The 23,604-nt window shown below is 43.5% G+C and overlaps 1 protein-coding gene across 18 annotated transcripts in view; it reads left to right on the top strand.

Annotated features, from left to right (window-relative positions):
- SLC39A11 (solute carrier family 39 member 11) overlaps positions 1-23,604 on the top strand; it is a 441,622-nt gene that overhangs the window by 219,082 nt on the left and 198,936 nt on the right. For all 18 annotated transcript variants that reach the window (XM_078374526.1, XM_035301656.3, XM_054256431.2 and 15 more), the window contains one exon: positions 23,188-23,358. In XM_078374526.1, the coding sequence (XP_078230652.1) occupies positions 23,188-23,358 (171 nt within the window). The remainder of the gene's footprint in view (positions 1-23,187; positions 23,359-23,604) is intronic.

Genomic DNA, 23,604 nt, shown 5'->3' with positions numbered 1-23,604 from the left:
CCAAATGCTGGGGCCTCCTCAGTCAGCGGATGTTCTCTGGGCTTCTTGTTACATGTGCGAGCATGCACTCGCACACTTCATTCAACACACCAGGAGCTGTTCCTCAAGAACAGTTCTTTCTAGTGTGTGGGTGTGGCCTGGCCCAAGATTTATGCTTCTTCCCCATGTTATTTACCATGCATTTTCTTTTCCCTTTTTTGGTACTTAAGTGGATTGAATGATTTTCATCTTCCTCTTTTTTCCCCTTACCCTTTGTTACTTTAGAAGTTTCGAATTCAAGTTCTTGTCTATGTCTCCCTGTGCTTCCTTGATTGATTGATTGAGACAGAGGCTCACTCTGGTGCGCAGCATGGAGTCCAGTGGTATGATCTCGGCTCACTGCAACGTCTGCCTCCTGGGTTCAAGCAGTTCTCCTGTCTCAGCCTCTCGAGTAGCTGGGATTACAGGCATGCACCACCAGGCCTGGCTAATTTTTGTATTTTTAGTAGAGATGGGGTTTCACCATGTTGGCCTCAAACTCCTGACCTCAATAATCTGCCTGCCTTGGCTCCCAAAGTGCTGGGATTACAGATGTGAGACATGCTCTCGGCCTCCCTTTACTTTCTTTAAATATGCCTCGTTGACCTAATAATGGTGTTCAAAATTAATTTCCATGTCTCCTCTCCGCCCTACCAATCAGAGGACCTTAGAATGCCTTAATGTTACTACTTTTCCAGTATTTTAGCATCTACCTTTGTTTGATACAGCTCAAAATAGTCACTAGTATTGTTAGTGCTTTTGTTTGTTTGTATTTTACAGTCAGTGGTTGCTTCCATTTTTCTACATTTTTTCTAATATCTTTGCTCACCATTGCTCCTTGTAGCACTCTCCTTTGGGAAGAGAAATTGATTGCCTTTGATTTCTGTTATAATATCTCTTCACTTAGAATCTATGGGGGCGTTTTAGAATCTGTGAGGGGTTTTAGTTAGTTAGCTAAATAAAGTCTTTATTTAGCTCTGACTTTTGGAAGAAAAATTGAATTGCGTTTAAATGTCTGGGTTAGGAGAAATGTGCATTTCCTTCCACACTTATGATTCCAGTTAGACGGCATTCATCCATCTAAAGATTCCTGCTTTGTATTGCAATTCTGTAAGCAATATGAAAACGCACACAGGAGCGGCTTCATTGCAGGTTTTCGTCTTTGTCTCTGGTTGTGTATACATTTATTTTTTCATTTGTCTTTGGTGGTTTTAAATTTCAGTATAACGTGACTGTGTGTGTGTTTGTGTGTGTGTCTGTGTATTGTTTTGCTCAAGATTTGGTATCCTCCTTTAAAGTGAACACTTGTCTTATGAAAACCAATTTTTTCACAGTCATTGGGGTTGGGGAGGAGTAGTTTCAGGATGACTCACACACGTTATTGTGCACTTTATTCCCATTATTATTATTGCATTGTCATAGATAATGAAATAATTATACACGGCAACCTAGTGTAGCATCTGTGGGACCCCAAGCTTGTTTTCCTGCAACTAGATGTCCCATCTGCAGTCAATGGAGACAGTGATGGATCATCAGGCATTAGATTCCCCTAAGTAGCGCACAGCCTAGATGTCTCACATGTGCAGTTCACAATAAGGTTCATGCTCCTGTGAGAATTGGATGCTGCTGCTGATCTGTTGGGAGGTGGAGCTCAGGTGGTAATGTGAACGATGAGGAGCGGCTCTCGATGCAGATGAAGCTTCCCTGCTCCCCTGCCAGTCACCTCCTGCTGTGCAGCCTGGTTCCTAACGGGCTATGGAGTGATACTAGTTCATTACCCAGGTATTGGGAGCCCCTGCTTTAAACTGTTCTTAACATTGTCCATCTCTTCCTCTCTCTGATTTAGATTTATTCTCCAGCTCATTGGTTAGTCATTGAGCCAATATCTGACTAAGTTGTCTGTTGAGTTTTCAATAGAAATGACTGTAGTTTTTATTTTGGAGTGGTTCAAGTGGGTTTATCTGGGTTTTTGTTGTTGTTGTTGTTATATGTGTTTGTTTTGGTTATAATTTCTTCTTTGGAGTCTTGAATAAGGTTCGGCTGTTTTATATTATTTTTAAATGGTAGGGCTATTACAGGAAGGTTCTGTTTCTCTCTGTGGTGCCTGCCGAATCTCATGCATAGAGTGCTGCTTTCCCTTAGACCTTTCAACTTTTTCTCATCAGTCCTTCTCTGGTGGCTGCATTTTTCATTGAGGATCTTAAGGGTCCTAGATCATAGGAGCCTATTTTTTTAGAGTAGTTTTACATTTATTTCTGTAACATCCTTTTAGAGTCACATTACCCTGGAACCAGTTTTTATGTTGATGTTCACATTAGGGGGTTTGCTAGCCAATGTAGAAAGTAGAAACTCATATCCCAGCCTTTACAAGGTGCAGGCCCAAAGTTCGTTCGTTCCTTCTTTCCTTCCTTCCTTCCTTCCTTCCTTCCTTCCTTCCTTCCTTCCTTCCTTCCTTCCTTCCCTCCCTCCCTCCCTCCCTCCCTCCTTCCTTCTCTCTTTTCTTTCTTTGCAATTATTTTTTCCTGAGACCAGACAGAAACATATGAGCATCCTTGTTTTTTTTTTTTCCCCCTGTTTCACTCGTCTGCATAGGGGCAGACTTTTATGAATCTTGCATTTGTAAAATTTCACCCCCTGGTATATGTGTTCCTGGGCCTCACCTTTACCTCTATATGGACAGTGACAGCCAGGCCCCTGTTCCTGGGACCCATATTCACCCCAAGGCAACCTCTGAACTGGTTTTGGTGTTTAAGGCTCTGGTTTCTAATTTCTTCCTTTCTAATGATTTCCTTCCTTTATTGCAAGCTCGTATCTGCATTTAAAACATTTTTTGTTGTTCATGTCGTCCATCATTTCTAGATGTTTGAAGAGGGAGATTTTGGTTTATCTTTATCCTTAATCTTAATGGAAGCAGATACATCGCTAGTCAAAATCTAAATTTGCAAAACAGCCATGCTTTTATCTTTATTAGCTGGGTCCTTCGTGTTCTGGGCTCGGCCAGGGAACAGCCTTTCTTCTGCATCATGTCCTGGAGTGTCTTATATCTTTCTCAAGACTTATAACTTGACATTTCCATAAATTCGACAATAAAATGAAAATACAAACAAATGTTCACGATCACCCAGAATGACAGCAGCGGGTTTGGACCTCTGTCAGGCTCTGAGGCAGGGAGGGAATTTTTGAGTGGGAGGACTAATTTTATAAGTGGTGAGTTCATCAGTGAATATTTTTGGATTATGAGCATGTTTATTTTCCTGTTCCATCTTGCAACACGGAGAAGTAATGGATGGATCCCAGGACATGCTTTCCTTGTGTGTCTTTTGTGTTCTGAATTGTTAGTTAGGGGACTCACCACTGCTATAACGGGACTCCGATTAACCCTTTCATAGCCCATGGCTTATTTGGTGAGGCCATTAGATGTCCACCCTTAGCTGGGCTCAGCCTGTCCTATGAAGGACAGATGTACAGGTAAAGCTCAAATCTGTGAGTCTACATTTCCCACAGGGTGGTTCTGGCTCTAGTCAAGATTGGAATTTCCCAGGGTGCTAGGAAGAAAGAAATGCAGATGCTTATATTCTGTCTCTGATTTGCCTAAACGAATTCTCTGGTGGGTGGGGCCAGGGAATCTGCATTTTATCCATATATGCATAGGCAAGGAGTATGCATTTTTAATCCCAGGTGATTTGTAGTCATATTATAGTGTGAGAAAAGTGGCCCCGGTGAGGTGGTGATGGCAAAGCCAGTGCAGTCTTAAGAATCCTTTGGGCAAACAGTTTCTTTTGCGATGGATTGGCAACTAACAGAGAACCTAGGGGTGTTAGGTTGCTTTGTGCTTGAGTATGGCGTGAGGAGAGGGCTCAGTCTCAGTGGTTATACAGTGGCTCAACATTGGAGATATCTTATGGGTTTTTACCCTGGTTTTCAGTTTTGGTGGTGGAGAGGGATGGTTAAAGGCATTTGGTGACGTAAATGGAAAGCTGGGAAAAGAGGCAGGAGAAAATCTAATTGAGCATTAACTTCCTTGAGCTTTGCATTAAGATGTTGCCTGGATTTCAATTAAGTAAAGCACCTTCTTCCCCATCCCTGGTTGCTCATGGGTTGCCATGGCAACAGGCCCGGTGCAATCTCTAGCCCACCTCTGCCACCTGCCTCTGGCATGGACGATTCTACAAGCCCGGCTGACCCAAGACCTGACTCTCTGCAGGCTCTGGGCTGCAGCAGCAAAATATGGTACAGATGTCGGTGAGGAGGTCAGAACTTGCCGCTTGAGGTGGTTTATGGTGGGTAGACTCTGATAACTTCAAGGAAACATGACAGGCGGCTGTGCCTGGGTGGGATGTTGGGTTCCTGCTCACATGGTTTGGATTGGATTTGGGAGCCTTACGAGCAGAGCCACACTCACTCTCCCAATGTCCGGGGTCTGAGTCTCTCTTTGGGCTTCCTTTGGATCCTTCCAGAACAGAGTCTGTCAGAGTGACTTGCATACACTGATACTTGCTCTTGTGTTGCCCCTGGCCTGGTAAATGGGGGAGATTATGGAATCTGTCATCCTAAAAGAGATTGCAAGAAGGGGAACATGGGGCCGGGCATCATGGCTCATGTCATAATCCCAGCACTTTGGGAGGCCGAGGCAGGCGGATCACGAGGTCAAGAGATCAAGACCATCCTGGCCAACATGTTGAAACCCCATCTCTACTAAAAATATAGAAATTAGCCAGGCATGGTGGTGCGTGCCTATAGTCCCAGCTACTCAGGAGGCTGAGGCAGGAGAATCACTTGAACCCGGGAAGTGAAGGTTGCAGTGAGCTAAGATTGCACCACTGCACTCCAGCCTGGCAACAGAGCAAGATTCTGTCTCAAAAAAAAAAGAAGAAGAAGAAGAAGAAGAGGAACCTGTTCTTGGCAAAAAGGTAATTTGCTCCATCTGGGGCAAGGTGCGTAAAATGAAATTATAATGTCCAAGTGAAAATTTCCACTAAACCGTTAGCAAGAGGTCTGGGCTCTTGCGAGTTTATTTCTAATGGGTTTCCTTTCTGTTTTTCCCTGGATCTGTCTTCCTTCTCTGAATAATGTTACCTGAAGTAGCGTCAGACCTGCAGACTCTCAAGCCCTTCCTGGGTCTGCCGTGGAGTCCAAGAATCTGTCCTTTGCTCAAGCTCCCCAGGTGCTTTAGTGGGGTTTTCTTGTTGTCGTTTGTTTTTTGCATGCTCAAGCTCGTGAACCACTGTCAAAGATCCTTAACTTGTGCTGGGCTCAGTTCCAGTCTTCTACCATATAGCTGCTCACAGTCTGCCCCCGCATGCACACGTGGCCTCAGCTTCCCACCTCTCTTTGTGTAATAGGTGCCACACGGTGAGTTGAGGAGAACTCCCTCTCCATCTTCCAGGCCTGTGGTCCTTTAAAAACAAAACTAAACTAAAAGCCTTAGTGGACAGTACTCATCTGAACACTAGAAAAATCTGTTATTTCTCAAGCCTTCATTTTTCAGCAAGACGTTTCTGCCAGTAGCTGAAATGGAAAGAATAAAAGCTCTCAGCAGCCACCTTGCTCCTTATTGAAACCTTTGCTGAATGGCATTTGCTTTCCCTTAGGAACTGAGCCATTCTTCGTGTGTCCCTGTGGTCCCTGTCTAAGTAGGAACAGGATGGGAAAGGATGCTCCCAGCCTGGCAAACGTTTCTGCTCTGCCCCATTAATTCTTTGGGGTCACCAAGCAGGGTCCGGCCTTGAACTTCAGGGCAGCCTCCTCTGTCCCCCTTTTGATTTCACTCAGTCCCACTCTGTTTGATTCCTAATTTATTTCATTCCTTCTGTGTCAGAACCGGTTTCTTGGCTCTCTCAGCTCCAAGCAACCTCAGGTCAGCCTTCGCCTGTCAGCCTCCCTTCTGACCCAACACTTCCATCTCAGAAAGCAGAGGCTTCAAGAATTTAGCCTCCCTGCACTGGGAGTCTGTGTGGAACCTCAAGTCTCTTGGGCATCTTGGCATGGCCCTGATTGGGTTCATTAAAAGAAGACAGCCAGCTTTTGAAAAAGCCATGGCCCCTGACTCAACGAAAAATGGCAGAGAAAGAAATGGGTTTCCCTTGCTGGTAGCTGCCTTTGAATAGGTCGATTCGTGATTTGGGTTTTTGTTTTTTCAGGAACCAGTTTTCCTCCTGATCATTGCCTTTCTTATCATTCGTTTCTTATGAACAAATCCACAGACCACAGTGATGCTTGTTCTTCCTGGCAATTCGCTGTCTTGTGCTATTTCATTAAGTTTCAGTTTCCCAGGTGAATTCCTAAAAGTCATGTATATATACAATTTTTGAACAAAATTCAGCCTGAAAATAAAAAATGTTGGCTTAATGAAATAGCATTGGATATATATAATATATACAGATTATATATATATATCTCCAATTATATATAATGTATTGTATATAGATGCTGCATGTATTTATGCATGTATCTGTGTATATACATATTACCCATCTGTCTATCTGTCAGTCTGTCTATCAAGCACAGTCTACTCTGGATAAGCAGCCAGCCAGCATACTTTAAGGATGCTAGCGACCTACTTTATTCCCATCCTCCTGGCTGCAACGTTTTTTAGGAAGTGCAATCTAGTATCAGTGTTAGCCTAGGTAAATGACAGGAGAGGAGCGTGTCCACTGTTTAAAAATAAAAATGGAAGGCGAAGTGACTTCGTATTTCAAAGCAACGTAGACTATCTTGAAGGGCACCAGCCCCTTCCTTTTATTGACGGAAAGTCTCTATTATCTTGAGCAGCAGGTGATCCTTTCTGAAAGTTGAAAATGTCAACATGAACGTGAAATTTCAAAAAGTGTCGCCATTATAGCCAAGGCACACTTTTACTCTGCTGACATGGGGAATTGCCATTGGATGGTATTTGAAAATTCTGCACCAAATCTTATCATGTTTTTTTTTTTTTTTTCTCTTTCACCATGGGCCTCTTGCCCTCTGGATTTGAGTGAAAATGGATTAGATGTACTAGATGCCATTACTCTTTCTTTTATATTTTTAAAAGTGCAATACTAGTTCATTGTAGAAACCCCAGAGTGTGGTTTATGTTGTACGTGTTATGCACTAGACAGGTCTTAAACCTAGTCTCATCCAGTCTCCACAACAATCCTATAGAGTTGATAATACTGTTACCCTTGTTTGGCAAGTGTGTAAACTGAGGCACAGAGGGTATCAGTGAGCATCCCCAAAGATGCATAATCAGGAAATGGTTGCCCTGGCATGTGAACATGCATGGGCAGAGAAACAGCTGCTTTACAGTGAGTGGATACAGTTGGCCCAGGTCCTCAGTCCCCCAGAATCATTCTTCCTGCTTTCTTTTCAATGACACCGATAGTCCTCCTTGTCATTATCTCAGAGAAAAAGGAAAAGACAGAAGCTGGAGGAAGTAAGACGAGAGGAGCATGCAGCAGGGCTTTTCGCTTGTCTCCCTGATCTGTGCCTGCTGGGAGGACTTGGATGTTGCCCAGCAAGCCAGCAACTTGGGCTGTCCCCACCTGTGCCCCCGCCTGCCTGCAGCCACCATCCTTTGATTTGATTGACAATTCCTCAGAAGACAAACTGGAGAAAACGACAGACTGATAAACTGTGCCCAACTTTAAATCTGCATGTGAGCACATATGTGTGTGTATTCTGTCACACACACACACACACACGCACACACACAGTGCATGTTCAGAAGAGATGAATAAGGGGAAACTTCTGGGACTCACAGCCATTGTGGCTTTCTTCCCTGGTACTCCTGGAAGGATCCACCAATGGTGGGTCCCATGTCTGAATCACTTTTGCTGATCCTGTGATGGGGGAGATGGTGGCAAGACTAGCAGACTAGCCAGAAACAAGTATGACCTGCCAGGAGTACCCAGCATTGTGCAGCATGAGTCTGTAGTAGTGCTGCCCGTGGGCTTTCTTTCCGTGCTCCACCACCCACCCTCAATGCAAACCTTGGCAAAAGTTTGCCACGATCCCATTTGAGGTGTTCTTTTTCATAGAAAAAACCCAGCTTCACAGAATTGTCATTCTTCTTTAGCTGGGACCCCATTCCTGTAGTTTCTTTTTTCCTTAACTGTGAGTGGCTGTGCTGAAGTTTTCCTTTGCACTGTCTGAGCTGTTTCTTCAGTGGTTTTTTTTTTTTTTTTTGAGACAAAGTCTCACTCTGTCACCAGGCTGGATAGAGTGCAGTGGTACGATCTCAGCTCACTGCAACCTCCACCTCCTGGGTTCAAGAGATCCTGCTGCCTCAGCCTCCCAAGTAGCTGGGACTACAGGCGTGTGCCACCATGCCCAGCTAATTTTTATATTTTTAGTAGAGTTGGGGCTTCACCCTGTTGGCCAGGATGGGCTCGATCTCTTGACTTTGTGATCCGCCCACCTCCGCCTCCCAAACTTCTGGGATTACAGGCATGAGCCATCAACTGTACCTGGCCCTCTTGAGTGGATTAATAGCATGAAAATATTGCTGGTTAAATAGCTGATGAAGAAAACAAACTTTTAAAGAAAATCATTTACGCGCATTTACATAATGTGTAAATTTTATGCATCTCCACGATTTGCTAATTACTCCTTACTTAAGAGCTCATGCTGATGAAAAAGGAGCCCCACCCAACCTGTGAGTGGTCCTCAGAGCCTTGACAGGGCTTCCCTTTCCTAGCCTTGTAGGTCACACTAACACAGGGATTATTATCTGCCTTAAAGAACACAGGTGCTCAAACTAAACAACCCATTGGTCGAGGTTAAAAAAAAAAAAAGAATACAGGTGCATCTGTCCACTGCAGGTTGTCTGTGACAGAGTATATTTCGTGATGACCTTACTCTCTCCTCCAGAAAAGGGTTGGCTCTGGTCCTCCTTGTGGAAGGCTGGTCCTTGGGTACACCTAGGCAATTCAGTTCTTCGGGAAACAGAAGGGCTCTAGCTTAATTCTCTGTGGATCAGTGATGACCAAAAGATTTGAGTCTTAAAGGATCTTCAAAGTCCTGCTTTTATTAGTCTGTATCCGGGATCAGACTTTTATTAGCCTATATCCGGGATCAGGTAATTTGCGGGCCACATCTAGCTTGCTGCCTGATTTTGTATTAATAAATAAAGTTTTACTGGAATACAGACATACCAACTCATTGACATACTCTTCGTGGCTGCCATTGCTGGCAATGGCAGAGCTGAGTAGTTGCCGCAAAGCTGGAATAACCCACAAAACCTAACATACTTTCTGTCTGGACCCTTACCAAGAGAATTTGCCAGCCCTTGATCTGTATGTTTGTAAACTAGGCCTTTGGATAAATAAACGTTGGTCTATCAGCAAGATAGGCTATCGCGGAATGAGGTTCTTAGCCTTAAAGAGAATCATGAACTCTTTAAAAGTTTGTGCAAAATGTTCTGTGTGGGTGTGCATGGACATTTTTTCAGGAAAGAGCCTCCATCAGATCTGATAATTCATCTGACAAATATCCAAGTACCTGCTCTGTACCTGGCACTGTGCTAGATACTGTAGCTGAGGTTGTGAGCAAGGCAGGCCCAGGTGCTTCTTCCTGCAGTTGATGGACATGAGAGGGGTGGGCCTGGAGGCAGATGACAGATCAATGATTCACTTGAAAACTGTGAAATACGATGGAAAATCGGGCTGCCAAAAGACAGCCTCCCACTTCATACCCACGTTCTTTCTGCTATATTATTTAAGCTGAACTTGAAGAAATAAGGGCTCAGAGACTACTCATGAAGATAACATTTAGACCACAGATGCCTCAGAGTAGGATGCATTGGCCTTTTCAAGTTCAACTAACATTCAGCCAATTTTTTAAGTGGGGATTTATAATTCGTGTCCAGCTCACTTTTGCTAAGCACCAAAGCTTACTAGAGGCCTGGAATATAACTGGTTGTGCCTGACTTTGAAGTAATTTGGACAAAGAACGTATCTATTTTTCTTTTTCCTTGTTTTGAGACAGAGTCTCCCATCTGTCACCCAGGCTGGAGTACAGTGGCGCAATCTTGATTCACTGCAACCTCCACCTCCTGGCTTCAAACAATTCTCCTTCCTCAGCCTCCCAAGTAGTTGGGATTACAGACACACGCCACAGAGACAGTTTCACCATGTTTGCCAGGCTGCTCTTGAACCCCTCGAGTGATCAGTCTGTCTCGATCTCCCAAAGTGCTGGGATTACAGGCGTGAGCCACCGCACCCGGCCAAGATTAAGATTTTCTTAAAAGTTGTCACCTCTGGGTGATGAATGATTTTTAGTTTTTTATTGTGCTTATTTTCTAAATTTTCTGTAATGTATGGGAATTTCTGTATTAACAGAAAATGTTTTAATACATCTTAAGAGAAAATATTTTAAAATAAATTTTAGAGCACAATGAGATACCAGGTCCTCTGGGCAAATGCATTTACTTCTCTTTAGTGGACATTCTTATTCTATGAGCAGTTGGAATGTGCTGTCCCTGAAGCTCATCTTGGGGAATTTCTTGGGCTAGAACAGAATTCTAGAAGCACTGGCACTGGAAATAGCTGTTCTCTCCAACTCACAGGGGATGAGCGATCATTTAGGCGGGCTGAGTCAGAGGCTGTCGTGGCCCTGGAATGGGAGAATGTTTATGCTAGTGGAGGCCCTGAAGTCTCTCTAATTTGGCTCATTTGCAGATGGAAGCAGCTCAGACCTTTAGGGGTTGCAGCCATTGCTAGAGTTGAAAACTGGAGATAAAATTGGCCCATGCATTCTGTGCAGTGGATTCATTTGTGTCTTTCTAAAGGGAGAGGAAGAGCTGGGGTAAATCTGATGGAGTCTAGAATACTGAAGGCATCATAAATGGCCAAGGACGTGAATAAGGCTTCCTTGGGGTGGCTTTTCTCCCTCTCCTTCCTTCCTTCTCCCTCTCCTTCTCCTCCTCTGGCCGTTTAGCTCCCACATCCATTGGCTGTGTTAGGAAATCTCTTCTTCTCCCCACCTTGTGAGTCTTGGTGGAAGGCAGATCTGCCTTTCAGGCTAGAACTTGGATTTCAGGCTGTGGGCGGTGGCTCAGACCTGTAATTCCAGCACTTTAGGAGGCCAAGGCGGGTGGATCACCTGAGAGGCAGGAGTACGAGACCAGCCTGGCCAAAACGACAGAACCCATCTCTACTAAAAATACAAAAATTGCTGGAAGTGGTGGCATGCCCCTGTAATCCCGGCTACTCGGGAGGCTGAGGCAGGAGAATCACTTGAACCTGGGAGGCAGAGGTTGCTTTGAGCCAAGATCATTGCATTCTAGCCTGGGTAACAGAGTAAGACTCTGTCTCAAAAAAAAAAAAAAAAAAGCTGGATTTCAGACATTCCCTTTCTTGGGTCCTCTCGCAGCTACAGGTGACCTTGGCTTGGCCAGTCAGATGGACTTAATGAGAGATGGGGCTGCAGTTCCAGCGGGAGGGGGCTGGCATTATGTCAACAACCTAAGCTGAGGCATTTCACGTCCAGCACCGTGGACAGAGGTGCTGCCCCAAGGCTGTCGTAGTGGCATTTTGTCTGTGGAGCAGAAGGTCCTCGTCTCCTCTGTCCCTGTCTGGGTTCCCAAATAGGATCTGCAGCCCCAGGATGGGGAGCATCCCTGGAGCCCCTCAGGACCCTTCTGATGAATGAGTAGCTGGTAAACACCCCTGGCAAAACCTCAGCTTTCCTAGCCTTCTTGTAACGAAGATGAGAAGCAAAACCTACATTTCAGGCATGTGCTCATCTTTTTCTTTCTCCGTTTTCCTCTCCAGTGATTATCCTGTGTTTGCCTATCCATTTTTTACATCCTGAAAAGCCAGAAAACCCGTACATCCAGAAATGTCTATGAATTTTAGTGATATTTAAGTCATTTCAGTTCCACATTTCCCTTCACTTCTGTGACCTTTGACAAAGGAAAGATTCTCGTTTTTGTGTAGTTTAGAGAATAGAATACTATTTGCAAATATAGCAATATGTATACTGTCTTGATTGTAGCAACTGACAGTTTTCATGGATATTGTCATGTTTTGATTCCTGGCGACCAACTTCTAGGACAAGAGAAGCGAGAAATTATATAAACAGAGAGATGAGTTTGAGATATAGCCCTAGGGAAGATATAAGAATTCCTTGGTTTGGGGGAATTTATTTTTCTGTCACCTCCTCTGCTGTGGTTGCATTTGCTTGTCTATCCCACTTGTGACAGCGATATTCTCTTAAAAGAAAAAAAAAGAGAAGATTTTTGTTTGATACAAGAAAATGGTTTCTGTCGGGACAATTCAATTACTTTCCACCGTCTAGTCTTAAATTCCTTTGCTGTCCCCTCTGTCTTTGAAACAGAAGCACATGTATCCTCTGGTGCCCAAATATAACTAAGGGACAGGTATACCCCTGTTCACTACCCTGAGACACCTCATGGGACAGTAATAGTTGGACTGAAGGATATTTAAGTTCAGACCAACTACTTAGGTTCATTCTAAAGTAGGTGGACTTTTAATATTACTGGACATTTCGGCTCTGTTGCCTGAGAGTAGAGATTATCTGACTTAGATGCTTGGAACAAGGAACATCATAGTGCGGGGGGGGGGGGGGGTCTGCTTAATGGATGAGAAATCATTAGCAAACAATGAACCCAGTGTTTTCTTCTGATATGCATTTAATATTCACCAGTTATGCAGATCTATTTGTATCTGTGTTGTCACTAAGCAATTGCTTATTCATAAGCATCAGAGGTAAAGCATAGATGACTTTCCGTGCCTGGGAAAACATGGCTGACTACAAGTGAATCAGCCTGCTTACACAGGAAGGAGGTACCTGGACTAACTTGTAGTTGGGCAGTCCAAATCATGAATGTTCACAGTTTAGCTTGTATCAGAATCATCACGGGGTGAGTGTGGATTGGGAGGGATATGGCTTGAACAATGCAGAGTCATGAGCCTGTCTCCAAAAGACTATATTAGCTCCCGGGTGGGTCCAGGAATCAGTGTTTTGGGAGCTCCCACTGTGACACTGCAGCAGGTGGTCTTCACTCAACACTTTGAGATGCAGCAGTCAAGGCTGTTCGCCCTTCATCTTAGAACTAGAGCAGATGACAGAGCAGCAGTACCCCAAGGGCAAAGTGAGCCCCATGACAATTAATTTAATGTTATCAGTTGCCCGTGAGCCCTGAAGTAGGTAGTATTCTTTGTCCACTCCTCCTTGACCTGGTCATTGACAACCATGTAAGTTGAGCAAAGGGTTGCCATGGGGAGGTTGGGAGTCCACTGCAAAGCTCTTACAAGTATAGATGTTCTCCAGAATACACTTTCTTCAGTAAGTGTGCTGGACTTTTTTTTTTTTTTTTTAAGCAAGTGTCCTTTGCTGGTGGACCCCTGGTGGAAGCCATGATGGCTTCCCTCCATGGGACATTTGCACTGACCATGCATGTTCAGGGTGGGCTGAGAAGAAGTGGAGAGGTGGCTCTAGAGCTCATGTGGGATTTGTTTTTAGACCAAAATTAGTTCATTGGGAGTGAGCTCATGCTCATGAAATGGTTGTTTATGCCTTTATAAAGTAGAAGAGCTCACCTGGTAGGTGGACTTTTAACATTATCAGATATTTCAGCTCTGTCACCTGAGAGTAGAAATGATCTCACTTAGATAGTTGAAACGAGGAACACTGTAGTAGGTGGTCTACTTAATGGATGAGAAATCTCTAGCAAACAGTCAACTGAGTTTTTCTTCTAATATGCATTTAATTTTCACCAATTATGTGAATCTATTTGTATCTGTGTTGTCACTAAGCAATTGCTTATTCATAAGCATCTGAGGTGAGGCATAAATGACTTTCCGTGCCTGGGAAAACATGCACTGACTACCACTGAATCAGCCTCCTTACACGGTGTTTGACCTTCTGATAGTCATGTGGCTTGTGATTATCAGCAAGATAAATGGAAATACCTATAATAGTTAAAAAGCACATAAATAAGTTCATGATCACAGCTCTTAAATTTCAGATGCTTCTCTGCCTAAAGGTTAGGAACTAAACATAATAAATATTTTTATCTTTCTATGAAGTTTTCTTGAAGTTTTATGAAGATTCCAGTGGAATCTTCTCCTGCCCTGGACTTCACATGGCCCATGTAGTACATCCTGCATGGATTTTACACGGAGACGAGTGTGTGGCTGCTCTCAGAGTAGAATGCAGCCAACTTGCCCAACTCCATAGAACTTGGGCCCTAAATTGGGCACAAGTAGAGTTGTCAATTCAAAACACATTACCTGGTTAAATTTGAACTTTAAATAAATAATGAATACCTTGTAGCATAAGTAGATCCCATGCAATATGTGAGACATACTTCCACTAAAACAACTTCGGTTTTATCTGAAATTTAAACGTAACTGGCCATCCTGTCTTTATTTGCTAAGTCTGGCAACCCTGGCAAGGAGCCTGTCCACAACAGATGCTTTGTATTTGTGTGCACTGATTCCAAAACTGTGTTGTTTACAAGAATTCTCGTGCTATGGGGAAAGAGGACTACAGAAGCTCTTGTACATCCTCTTCTTTTGAAAAGAGTGATGTTTCTCATACTGAATGGGGAAAAGCTGGAAGCAATTCCTTCGGAAACTGGCACAAGACAAGGATACCCTCTCTTACCACTCCTGTTCAACATAGTACTGGAAGTCCTGGCCAGAGCAATCAGTCAAGAGAAAGAAATACAGAGCAGACAAATAGAAAGACAGGAAGTCAAACTATCCCTGTTTGCAGATGGCATGATTCTATATCTAGACAACCCCATAGTCTTGGCCTAAAAGCTCCTTTAGCTGATAAACAACTTCAGCAAAGTGTCAGGATACAAAATCACTGTACAGAAATCACTAGCATTCCTATATGCTAACAACAGCCAAGCTGAGAACCAAATCAGGAATGTGGTACCATTCACAACTGACACCAAAAGAATAAAATACCTAGGAATACAGCTAACCAGGGAGGTGAAGGATCTTTACAGGGAGAATTACAAAGCAGTGCTCAAAGAAATCAGAGATGACACAAATAAATGGAAAAACATTCTATGCTTATGGATAGGCAGAATCAATATTATTGAAATGCCCATACTGCCCAAAGCAATTTACAGATTAAATGTTATTTCTATCAAACATTCTTCATAGACTAGAAAAATATTTTAAAATTCATATGAAACCAAAAGGAGCCCAAATAGCCAAGGCAATCCCAAGCAAAAATAACAAAGCTGAAGGCATCACATTACCCAACTTCAAACTATACTATGGGGCTATAGTAACCAAAACAGCATGGTACTGGTATGAAAAGAGACACATAGACTATTGGAACAGAATAGAGAGCCCAGATATAAGACTGAACATCTACAACCATAGGATCTTCGTCAAAGCTGACAAAAATAAGCAGTTGGGAAAGGACTTCCTATTCAATAAATGGAGCTTAGATAACTGGCTAGCCATATATCTAGAAATTAAAACTGGATCCCTTCCTTACACCATATACAAAAATCAACTCAAAGTGATGCAACACTTAAGTATAAAACCCAAAACTAAAAACCCTGAAAGACAACCTAGGCACTACTATTCTGGACATAGCAACAGGGAAAGATTTCATGATAAAGATACCAAAAGCAATGGCAACCAAAAGCAAAAATTGACATATGAAATCTAATTAAACTTAAGAGCTTTTACACAGCAAAAGAAACCAGCAACTATCAAGAGTAAACAGCCAACTTACAGAATGGGCGAAAATTTTTGCAACTGACAGTGGTATAATAGCCAGCATCTATAAGGAACTTAAACAAATTTACAAGAAAGAAACAACCCCATTAAAAAGTGAACAGAGTATGTGAACACTTTTCAAAAGAAGACACAGACATGGCCCACAAGCATATGAAGAAAAGCTCAACATCACTGATCATTAGAGAAATGCAAATCAGAACTACAACGAGATACTATCTCACACCAGTCAGAATGGCTGTTACTAACAAGTCAAAGAATAACAAGTGTGATGAGGTTGCAGAGAAAAGGGAATGTGTACACTGCTAGTGGGAGTGTAACTTAGTCCAACCATCGTGGAAAGCAATGTGACAGTTCCTCAAAGTGCTAAAAACAGAGCTACCATTCAACCCAGCAATCCCATACCGAAAGGAATAGAAGGCATTCTACCATAAAGACACATGCATGCCAGTGTTCACTGCAGCACTGTTTACAATAGCAAAGACATAGAATTAATCTAAATGCCCATCAGTCACAAGTTGGATAAAGAAAATGTGGTACATATATACCATGAAATACTGTGCGGCCATAAAAAAGAATGAGGTCATGTTTTTTGTGAGAACATAGATGGAGTTGCAGGCCATTATCCTTAGCAAACTAATGCAGGAACAGAAACCACATGCCACATGTTCTCACTTATAAGTGGACGTTAAATGATGAGAACTCATGGGCACAAAGACGGGAAAAACAGAGACTGGGGCCTGCTTGATTGTTGAGGGTGGGAGGAGGGAGAGGATCAGAAAAAGTAACAGTTGGGTACTAGGCTTAGTGTCTAGGTGACAAAATAATCTGTACAACAAACCCCATGACACAAGCTTACCTATGTACCAAACCTGTACATGTTGCCATTAACTATAATAAAAGTTTCTTAAAAAAGAATGCAGTGTCTCACACCTGTAATCCCAGCACTTTGGGAGGCAGAGGAAGGTAGATCACCTGAGGTCAGGAGTTCAAGACCAGCCTGGCCGACATGGTTAATCCCATGTCTCTACTCAAATTCCAACACTAGCCAGGCATGGTGGTACATGCCTGTACTAGTCCTAGCTGCTCTGGAGGCTGAGGCAGGAACCTGGGAGGCAGAGGTTGCAGTGAACCAAGATTGCGCCACTGCACTCCAGCCGAGGCGACAGAGCAAGACTGTCAAACAAACAAAATGATGTTTTAATATTGAGAGAGACAGTCAATCACCTGAGAAAACTGGCTTTCAGGCCTGTATTATATAGTTCCATAAAAAAGCAGATAAGACTTTTTTTTAAAGGCCCTATAATGTCTTCAAGAATCTCAACAAGGAATTTTTAATTTTGAGGCTGAAACTCCAACCTGGCCAATGATGCGTCTGTCCGATGTAAAAATAATACCTGCTGCTCCCAGCCAGGCCTCGTTGACACGCCTAAGTGGATCGCAGGAAAATTACCAGTGTCTCTAAGGAATTAGCTCATCATATTATCATCATTTGAAGAGGCCTCATTTGGGCAGTGGGCATCTTACAAAAGAGGAAAGAAATATTTCTAAAACTCTGAAAAATGTTCCACCCCACTTGTAGTCAAAGAAATCCACATTAAGCGAAATGTCATTTCCTCCATAAATAAATGCACTTATTTGAGAATGAGAAATACCCAGGGCTAAGAAGTGGCATAATGAGAACTTGCAAACTCTGTTCATAGGTAAGTGACACAGCCTTCCTGGAAATTTATTAGATAATTGCATCACGGCCCTTTGATCAACAGTTCAACTTCTGGGAACTTTGTCCTCATTTCTGACTGTATACATGAAAGGCTTTACAGTGATATTTATAAGAAAAAAAAGTCTAGAAATAGCTGAAAGGTCCAATGATGTGAGAGTGTAATTTGTATTGCCTGAAACTGTACTGATTCTTTGGGAAACAAGAAAGGAGAGACAATATAAGTTGATCCCCTCCTATTCTGCCTTTGATTGGCCCTTGGTTTTGTTTGTGTGTATATATTACTTAGTGAATTTATGTTGCTGGCCACTCTTCGTTTTGTTTTGTAACAGGGATTTGGAAAGAGTTCTTCCAGGGATTTGATGCTTTCTGCACTTAATAGATGATGATTTGCCTGTTTGTGCTAATCCAGCCAAATAATCTCCAGTAATATCGTGGGAACGTTGTTAAAGCTCTTTCTTGGCTAGTGATCTGTTAATTAGCATTGCTGTATTCATCAGAGGCCTGCGATTCCATCATTGGGCCCTTTAGATTTAGCCGGTTACACCATCTCAGGGACCACGTACATTCTGTGTGGCTTGTGTGATTGGACCCATGGGCTATGAAATTGGAGGTTAACTTGGCATTTATCTAGCAAGATCTCAGTCTGAGGTTCTTGAATCCATAAGGACCGAACAATTATTTCAAAATGGTCTGTGTATTTTTTGCTGGATTGTAACTTTCGCTGTACTTTCAAAAGCAGTTGCTGATCCAAAATGGTTTGGGGCCATTGACTAGAGGACTTCAGAGACTTTCACTTTGCAGGGGGGAAGCCAGGCCTGGAAGGGCAGGGGTTTACCTGGGCAGCAGGGTATGCTGACAGCTCCTGGGCTTGTGCCTGCAAGACCTGTGTCTGCTTTTCTCCATCCTATGATGTCTTGTGACCGCAATCATGTCCTCAGTTGTGGGGAAGAAGAAATCAGGGAAGTGGATGCATCCGGAAAGGCCACCTGGTGATTCTGCGGGAAAAGTGAGCCTGGGGCTTCTCTCTCTGTTTCACTGTGGTCCTTACTCTTACATGTGACACTCTGGTTCCTTTCCAGGAAAGACGGAGTGGGAAGGATGAGAGGCTGAGCCCTGGCAGTGGGTCCTTCCTTTGTGTGAATTCCTGGATGCTCAGTTAGAAATTAAAAAGTAAAATTTTAATGATGGGCAACTTTTTTCCTAACAACAAAGAATCTTTCATTCACCTTCCTGAAAGAATTATAAGTCTGTGTTGGGGCTTAGCATGGGTAAATATTTTCTTCTTGCAGCTACTTTATGCTTACTAGGTCTAATGAGTTAATACTACTATTATGAAATGTTTGTTTGTCTGCAAGTAGGAATGATTATAGAGACGTGCTTTCCTCTGAGCCTTTCCCCACTCTGATCACAGGCAATCAGTGCTCACCAGACTTCCTATGCAACGTTCTTATGGCAGCAGCTGCACCCACTACCTTTTCTGGCAAGCAGATGAGCAGTTCAGCTCTTTCTCCTACCCCTCCTCCCCCAGCTTAATCCCCAGTCAACCAGAGGCCCTAGTTAAAAGAGGGGCTTCTGGAAGCAAAGATGCTGAGTCAACTCCTGAATTCACTGCAGAGTGGCTGTGTGACCTGGGACCAATTACTCTGCCTCTCTGTTCTTCAATTTATTTATTTGTTAAAGGGAATTAATCTTCACTTTCTGGGGCTTTTGTAAAGATTGAACTCATTGAAGATAAGTTCCCAATATTACCTATTAACCAGTGTCTCTGATGTTGTTTTGCTTCTGAGTTTGACATCGACTGTTTCATCCGTAAATGAAATAGTCCCCTTTCTGCTCCTCCTTTCAAAACCCCGCTTCAAAAGTGTCAAACCTTTCCCATATCAAGAAACTTCACGGGGTTCTTGTCACTCTGGCACACCCTCACATCCCACAGCCTGCTTGTCAATTGCCTCCACTAACCGGTCATTCTTTGCCCACACGCTAGCATTTAACCTGATGGGTGTGATGGTTGAACCAGCTTTACTGGGAAAGGCAAGAAGATTCATTGCTCACGACGCATAATACTCTGTAATGATTTATTTGGACTAATCTTCCTCGTTGCAGACTCATTAGTGGCTATCACCAAATGGTGGCTTATTTAACTTTCACAAGTACATCAGGCATTCACACCCTCCTGTTTCCTACTAGGGAAGGCATTGACGTCAGTTTTCACACACTGGAAGCCCGGGGCCAGGCGTGCATTTTTATTTTGGTGAAGCACTCTTCATGCTTCCTGTGAAACACAAGCATAGCGTTAGAATTTGCTTCTGGTGCCTCCCAGGTCTGTTGCTCTCTGTGTAGTAACTGCAGGAGATTCAGAGTAGGATCCTTTTGTGACATTAGCAAAAGCAAGTGCAGCCATTAATGATTGTTAAAGTGTGTGTTTTGCCCCTTAGATTTGAGGGAGTTTATCTGTATCTTCCCTGTCTGTCCTCTCTTAAATTATAATAAAATCCCCAAGGGGCCAGGTGTGGGTGGCTCATGCCTGTACTCTTAGCACTTTGGGAGGCCAAGGCAGGGATCGCATGAGTTCAGGAATTCGCGACCAGACTGGGCAATGTGGCAAAACCCTGTCTCTCCAAAAAAAAAAAAAAAAAAAACAGAAGTTAGCTGGGTATGGTGGCATGCACCTGTAGTTCCAGCTACTCAGGAGGCTGAGGTGGGGAGGTAGAGGCTGCAGTGAGCAGAGATCACACCACGGCACTCCAGCCTGGGCAACAGAGTGAGATCCTGCTTAATCAATGAATAATCTCCAAGAGAAGAGATTTTTCTTTTGGCCTTTATCAACTCTCAGTGGAGAGCATCCAGGCCAGGCCTGCCTGCTTAGAGCAGGCACAGGAAATCAGGAGTGTTTGCTGACTGATCTAGGAGAAAGCTGAGGACCTTCTACCATGACCCAGGTTAGTTCATGGACAGCTCTTGGGACTGGTTTGCTCATGTCTTTAGCATTTGTGAGCTTGAAATCCCAGATGGTTAGTTCAGTTTTCCAACCAGCATCTGCAGCGTGAGTCATCTACATATCATCTACTTGAAATGTATAAAGCCCTCTCTCCACATATGTGCACAGAAGTGCACACATGTGTATATATACATGAAGACTAATATCTCAGGAAGGATGGTACTGAGCAGCAGTTGTATGCACCCACATGTATACACACATACACGCATACACATGGTGTGAATACCACACAATGAGTGTGGAGCTTTGCCTCTTGTAAATGTTGTCTGGGAGGAGTTGCTATCCAGTTGAGACAGCCGCGTTCTCTGCAGGCTGGTTTTGTGAGTCAGGGCTGCTGACCATTGGAAGACTGGCATCCTTGCATTGTAAAGGATCAGTCAAAGACTCCCCTTTCCCTAATGGAACAGAGATTCAGCTGTTAATCAGAGCGCTGATTGGGAGCAGGGGAGGAGGGAGTCTACATGCCCTGGACTTCCTTACTTTTCAGTCTGTACTTGTATGATTTGAATAAATAAATACAAAATGATTTTCAAAAGAATTTTTTTCTTTTAATGTTTTTTAATTTACTTAAGCATTAAAGACTTCCTGAACTAGGCAGCACTCAAAACTAGAAGACATTCAAAGAGCTCCTCCTTTTTTAATGTCTGAGCAGGAAATAAAGTATAGCAATAGATTAATTGGTTACAGTTAGGCATTTGCCTTATTTGGACATAGTCTGATCAGTTGGCCACCTGTGATTGGCTGAAGCTTGGCTGCCTGTGATTGGTTGAAGCTTAGCTGCTTGCGATTGGCTGAGATCTAGATATCCTATTACAAAAAATGTATACCCCTAATGAGGTTTTCGTTTGTATACATACTGAGTTAGGTTGTAGCTCACTATGGAGCAGCTCAAACTACAGCCTCAGACCAATGACCTCCTGCTTATTTAACTTAACAGACATCTGAGTTATACTTGCTGGGTTATTTTCTCTCCCAGTAGAGAGATCCTTCTTTCTATCTGTGCCATCTTGTGTTTAAGATTCACTCAAGACCTATCTCCTCTAGAAAGTCTTCCCCACAAACCATCCCATGCTGTGAACTGAAGGCTGGCTGCTCTCTCCCACTCCTGTTCTCACGATTTCAGATCCACACAATTTGCCTCCATTATGAATAAACAAATAGCCCAGGGGACCATGGATATTTAGGACAAGCTGGTTCTAAGAATGACATTCTTTCTTTTATTTTTTTTTTTTGAGACGGAGTTTTGCTCTTGTTACCCAGGCTGGAGTGCAATGGCGCGATCTCGGCTCACCGCAACCTCTGCCTCCTGGGTTCAGGCAATTCTCCTGCCTCAGCCTCCTGAGTAGCTGGGATTGCAGGCACGCGCCACCATGTCCAGCTAACTTTTTGTATTTTTAGTAGAGACGGGGTTTCACCATGTTGACCAGGATGGTCTCAATCTCTTGACCTCATGATCCACCCTCCTCAGCCTCCCAAAGTGCTGGGATTAGAGGAGTGAGCCACCGCGCCCGACTGACATTCTTTCAATATAAGCCAATTTGTAAAAGCATTTTTAAAAGGAAGGTTCACTTAGGAAACCCAAGGTCAGGGTGCTATGGATGGCCTGTTAGTACCTATGGCACCTGGGTGCAGTTCTGCCCCTCTGTTTCTCTCTGGCTGCATGGTTTCCATACCTACTTGTTGATGTATATCTGATTGCTTCTGTCTGTCCAGCCATTTCCCTCATTACATTGTGGCAGACGTGCTCGCACATCATGTGATTTTTCAGATTTGGCATGCATGTTGGAGTTGCCAAGTCTCCCTGGAGAGGGATTCTGATTGGCTTAGCCAGGCATCTGAATTGGTTCCCATAAATCAGTGTGACCAAGAGAGCAGGGTCACTTATTATGTAATTCTGTAGGGCTATGGGAGAAGTCAGCACTTAGTACAGTCTAGTACTTTCAGGCATTCTTGCATTTAATCCTCACGACACCCTCATGAAATAGGTACTGCTGTTTCTCCAGTTTTACAGATCAGGAAACCACAGCACAGAGAGGTGAAGCCACTTGCTTGGCACTACACAGCTGACCAGTGGCTGAGCCAGGAAGTGAAGCACGCGGCATGGTTCTGGAATCTTTGTTTCTAATCATAACTCAACGTTGCTTGTCTTAAACAGGCATTGCTAGGATACCACATCTTCATCTTTTTTATCCTTCTTGGTACCTGCGCATTGGGCACTGAATGCCTATCCAGTGATTTTTTTTTTTTTTTTGTGACAGGTTCTTGCTCTGTCACCCAGGCTGGAGTGCAGTGGTGTGATCAAAACTCACTGCAGCCTCAAATTCCCAGGCTCAAGACATCTTCCCATCTTAGCCTCCCAAGTAGCTGGGACTACAGGTGCATACCACCATGCCCAGCCAATTCTTTATTTTTATGTTTTGTGGAGATGGGATTGTGCCATATTGCCCAGGCTGGTCTCAAACACCTGGGCTCAAGCCATCTGCCTGCCTCAAGCCATCTGCCTGCCTCAGCCTCCCAAAGTGTTGGGATTTCAGGCTTGAGCCACCATGCTCGGCCTATCTGATGAATTATTCGCTGAATGAATGGATGCCTGAGTGAATAAGAGAACACACAGAAGCATGCATAGTCTACAAGAAGTTCAGGGGTAGAAGCTTCTTCCTGCTGCAGCTTGCTAAAGTATTAATATACACATGTTCAAAATGCTCTCTTTCCTCATCTCTTTTTTTTTTTTTGCTCAGACAAGAGTGAGAATGGTGAGGCATATCAGAGAAAGAAGGCGACAGCTGCTGGCCTTCCGGAGGGTCCTCCCGTTTCTGTGCCTTCTCGAGGGAACCTGGCACAGCCCAGTGGCAGCAGCTGGAGGAGGATCGCACTGCTCATCTTGGCCATCACTATACACAACATTCCAGGTGAGGTCTTGCCCGTGAGCTCTCCAGCCACTGCCTGAAGGTAAAGTCATTTGTCAGCACAGTTGTCTGGCTGGAAAAGGGGAATGGTCAGTTGTGACATGGGTCCTTTTTGGAGGACAGTGAAGGTGGCAGTACAAATCTTTCTTGACTATTTTTTGATCATCATAGATTGATCATCATATGTGAAAACTTCCCATTCTAGTTAGTTTAAACAACTTCTGTTTCTTTTCTTTACATATTTGTTAC

The sequence above is a fragment of the Callithrix jacchus genome, chromosome 5, assembly GCF_049354715.1.
Source record: "Callithrix jacchus isolate 240 chromosome 5, calJac240_pri, whole genome shotgun sequence".
NCBI lineage: Eukaryota > Metazoa > Chordata > Mammalia > Primates > Cebidae > Callithrix > Callithrix jacchus.
The sequence above is the reverse complement of the archived record's forward strand: the minus strand, read 5'-3'. Positions and strand labels throughout refer to the sequence as shown.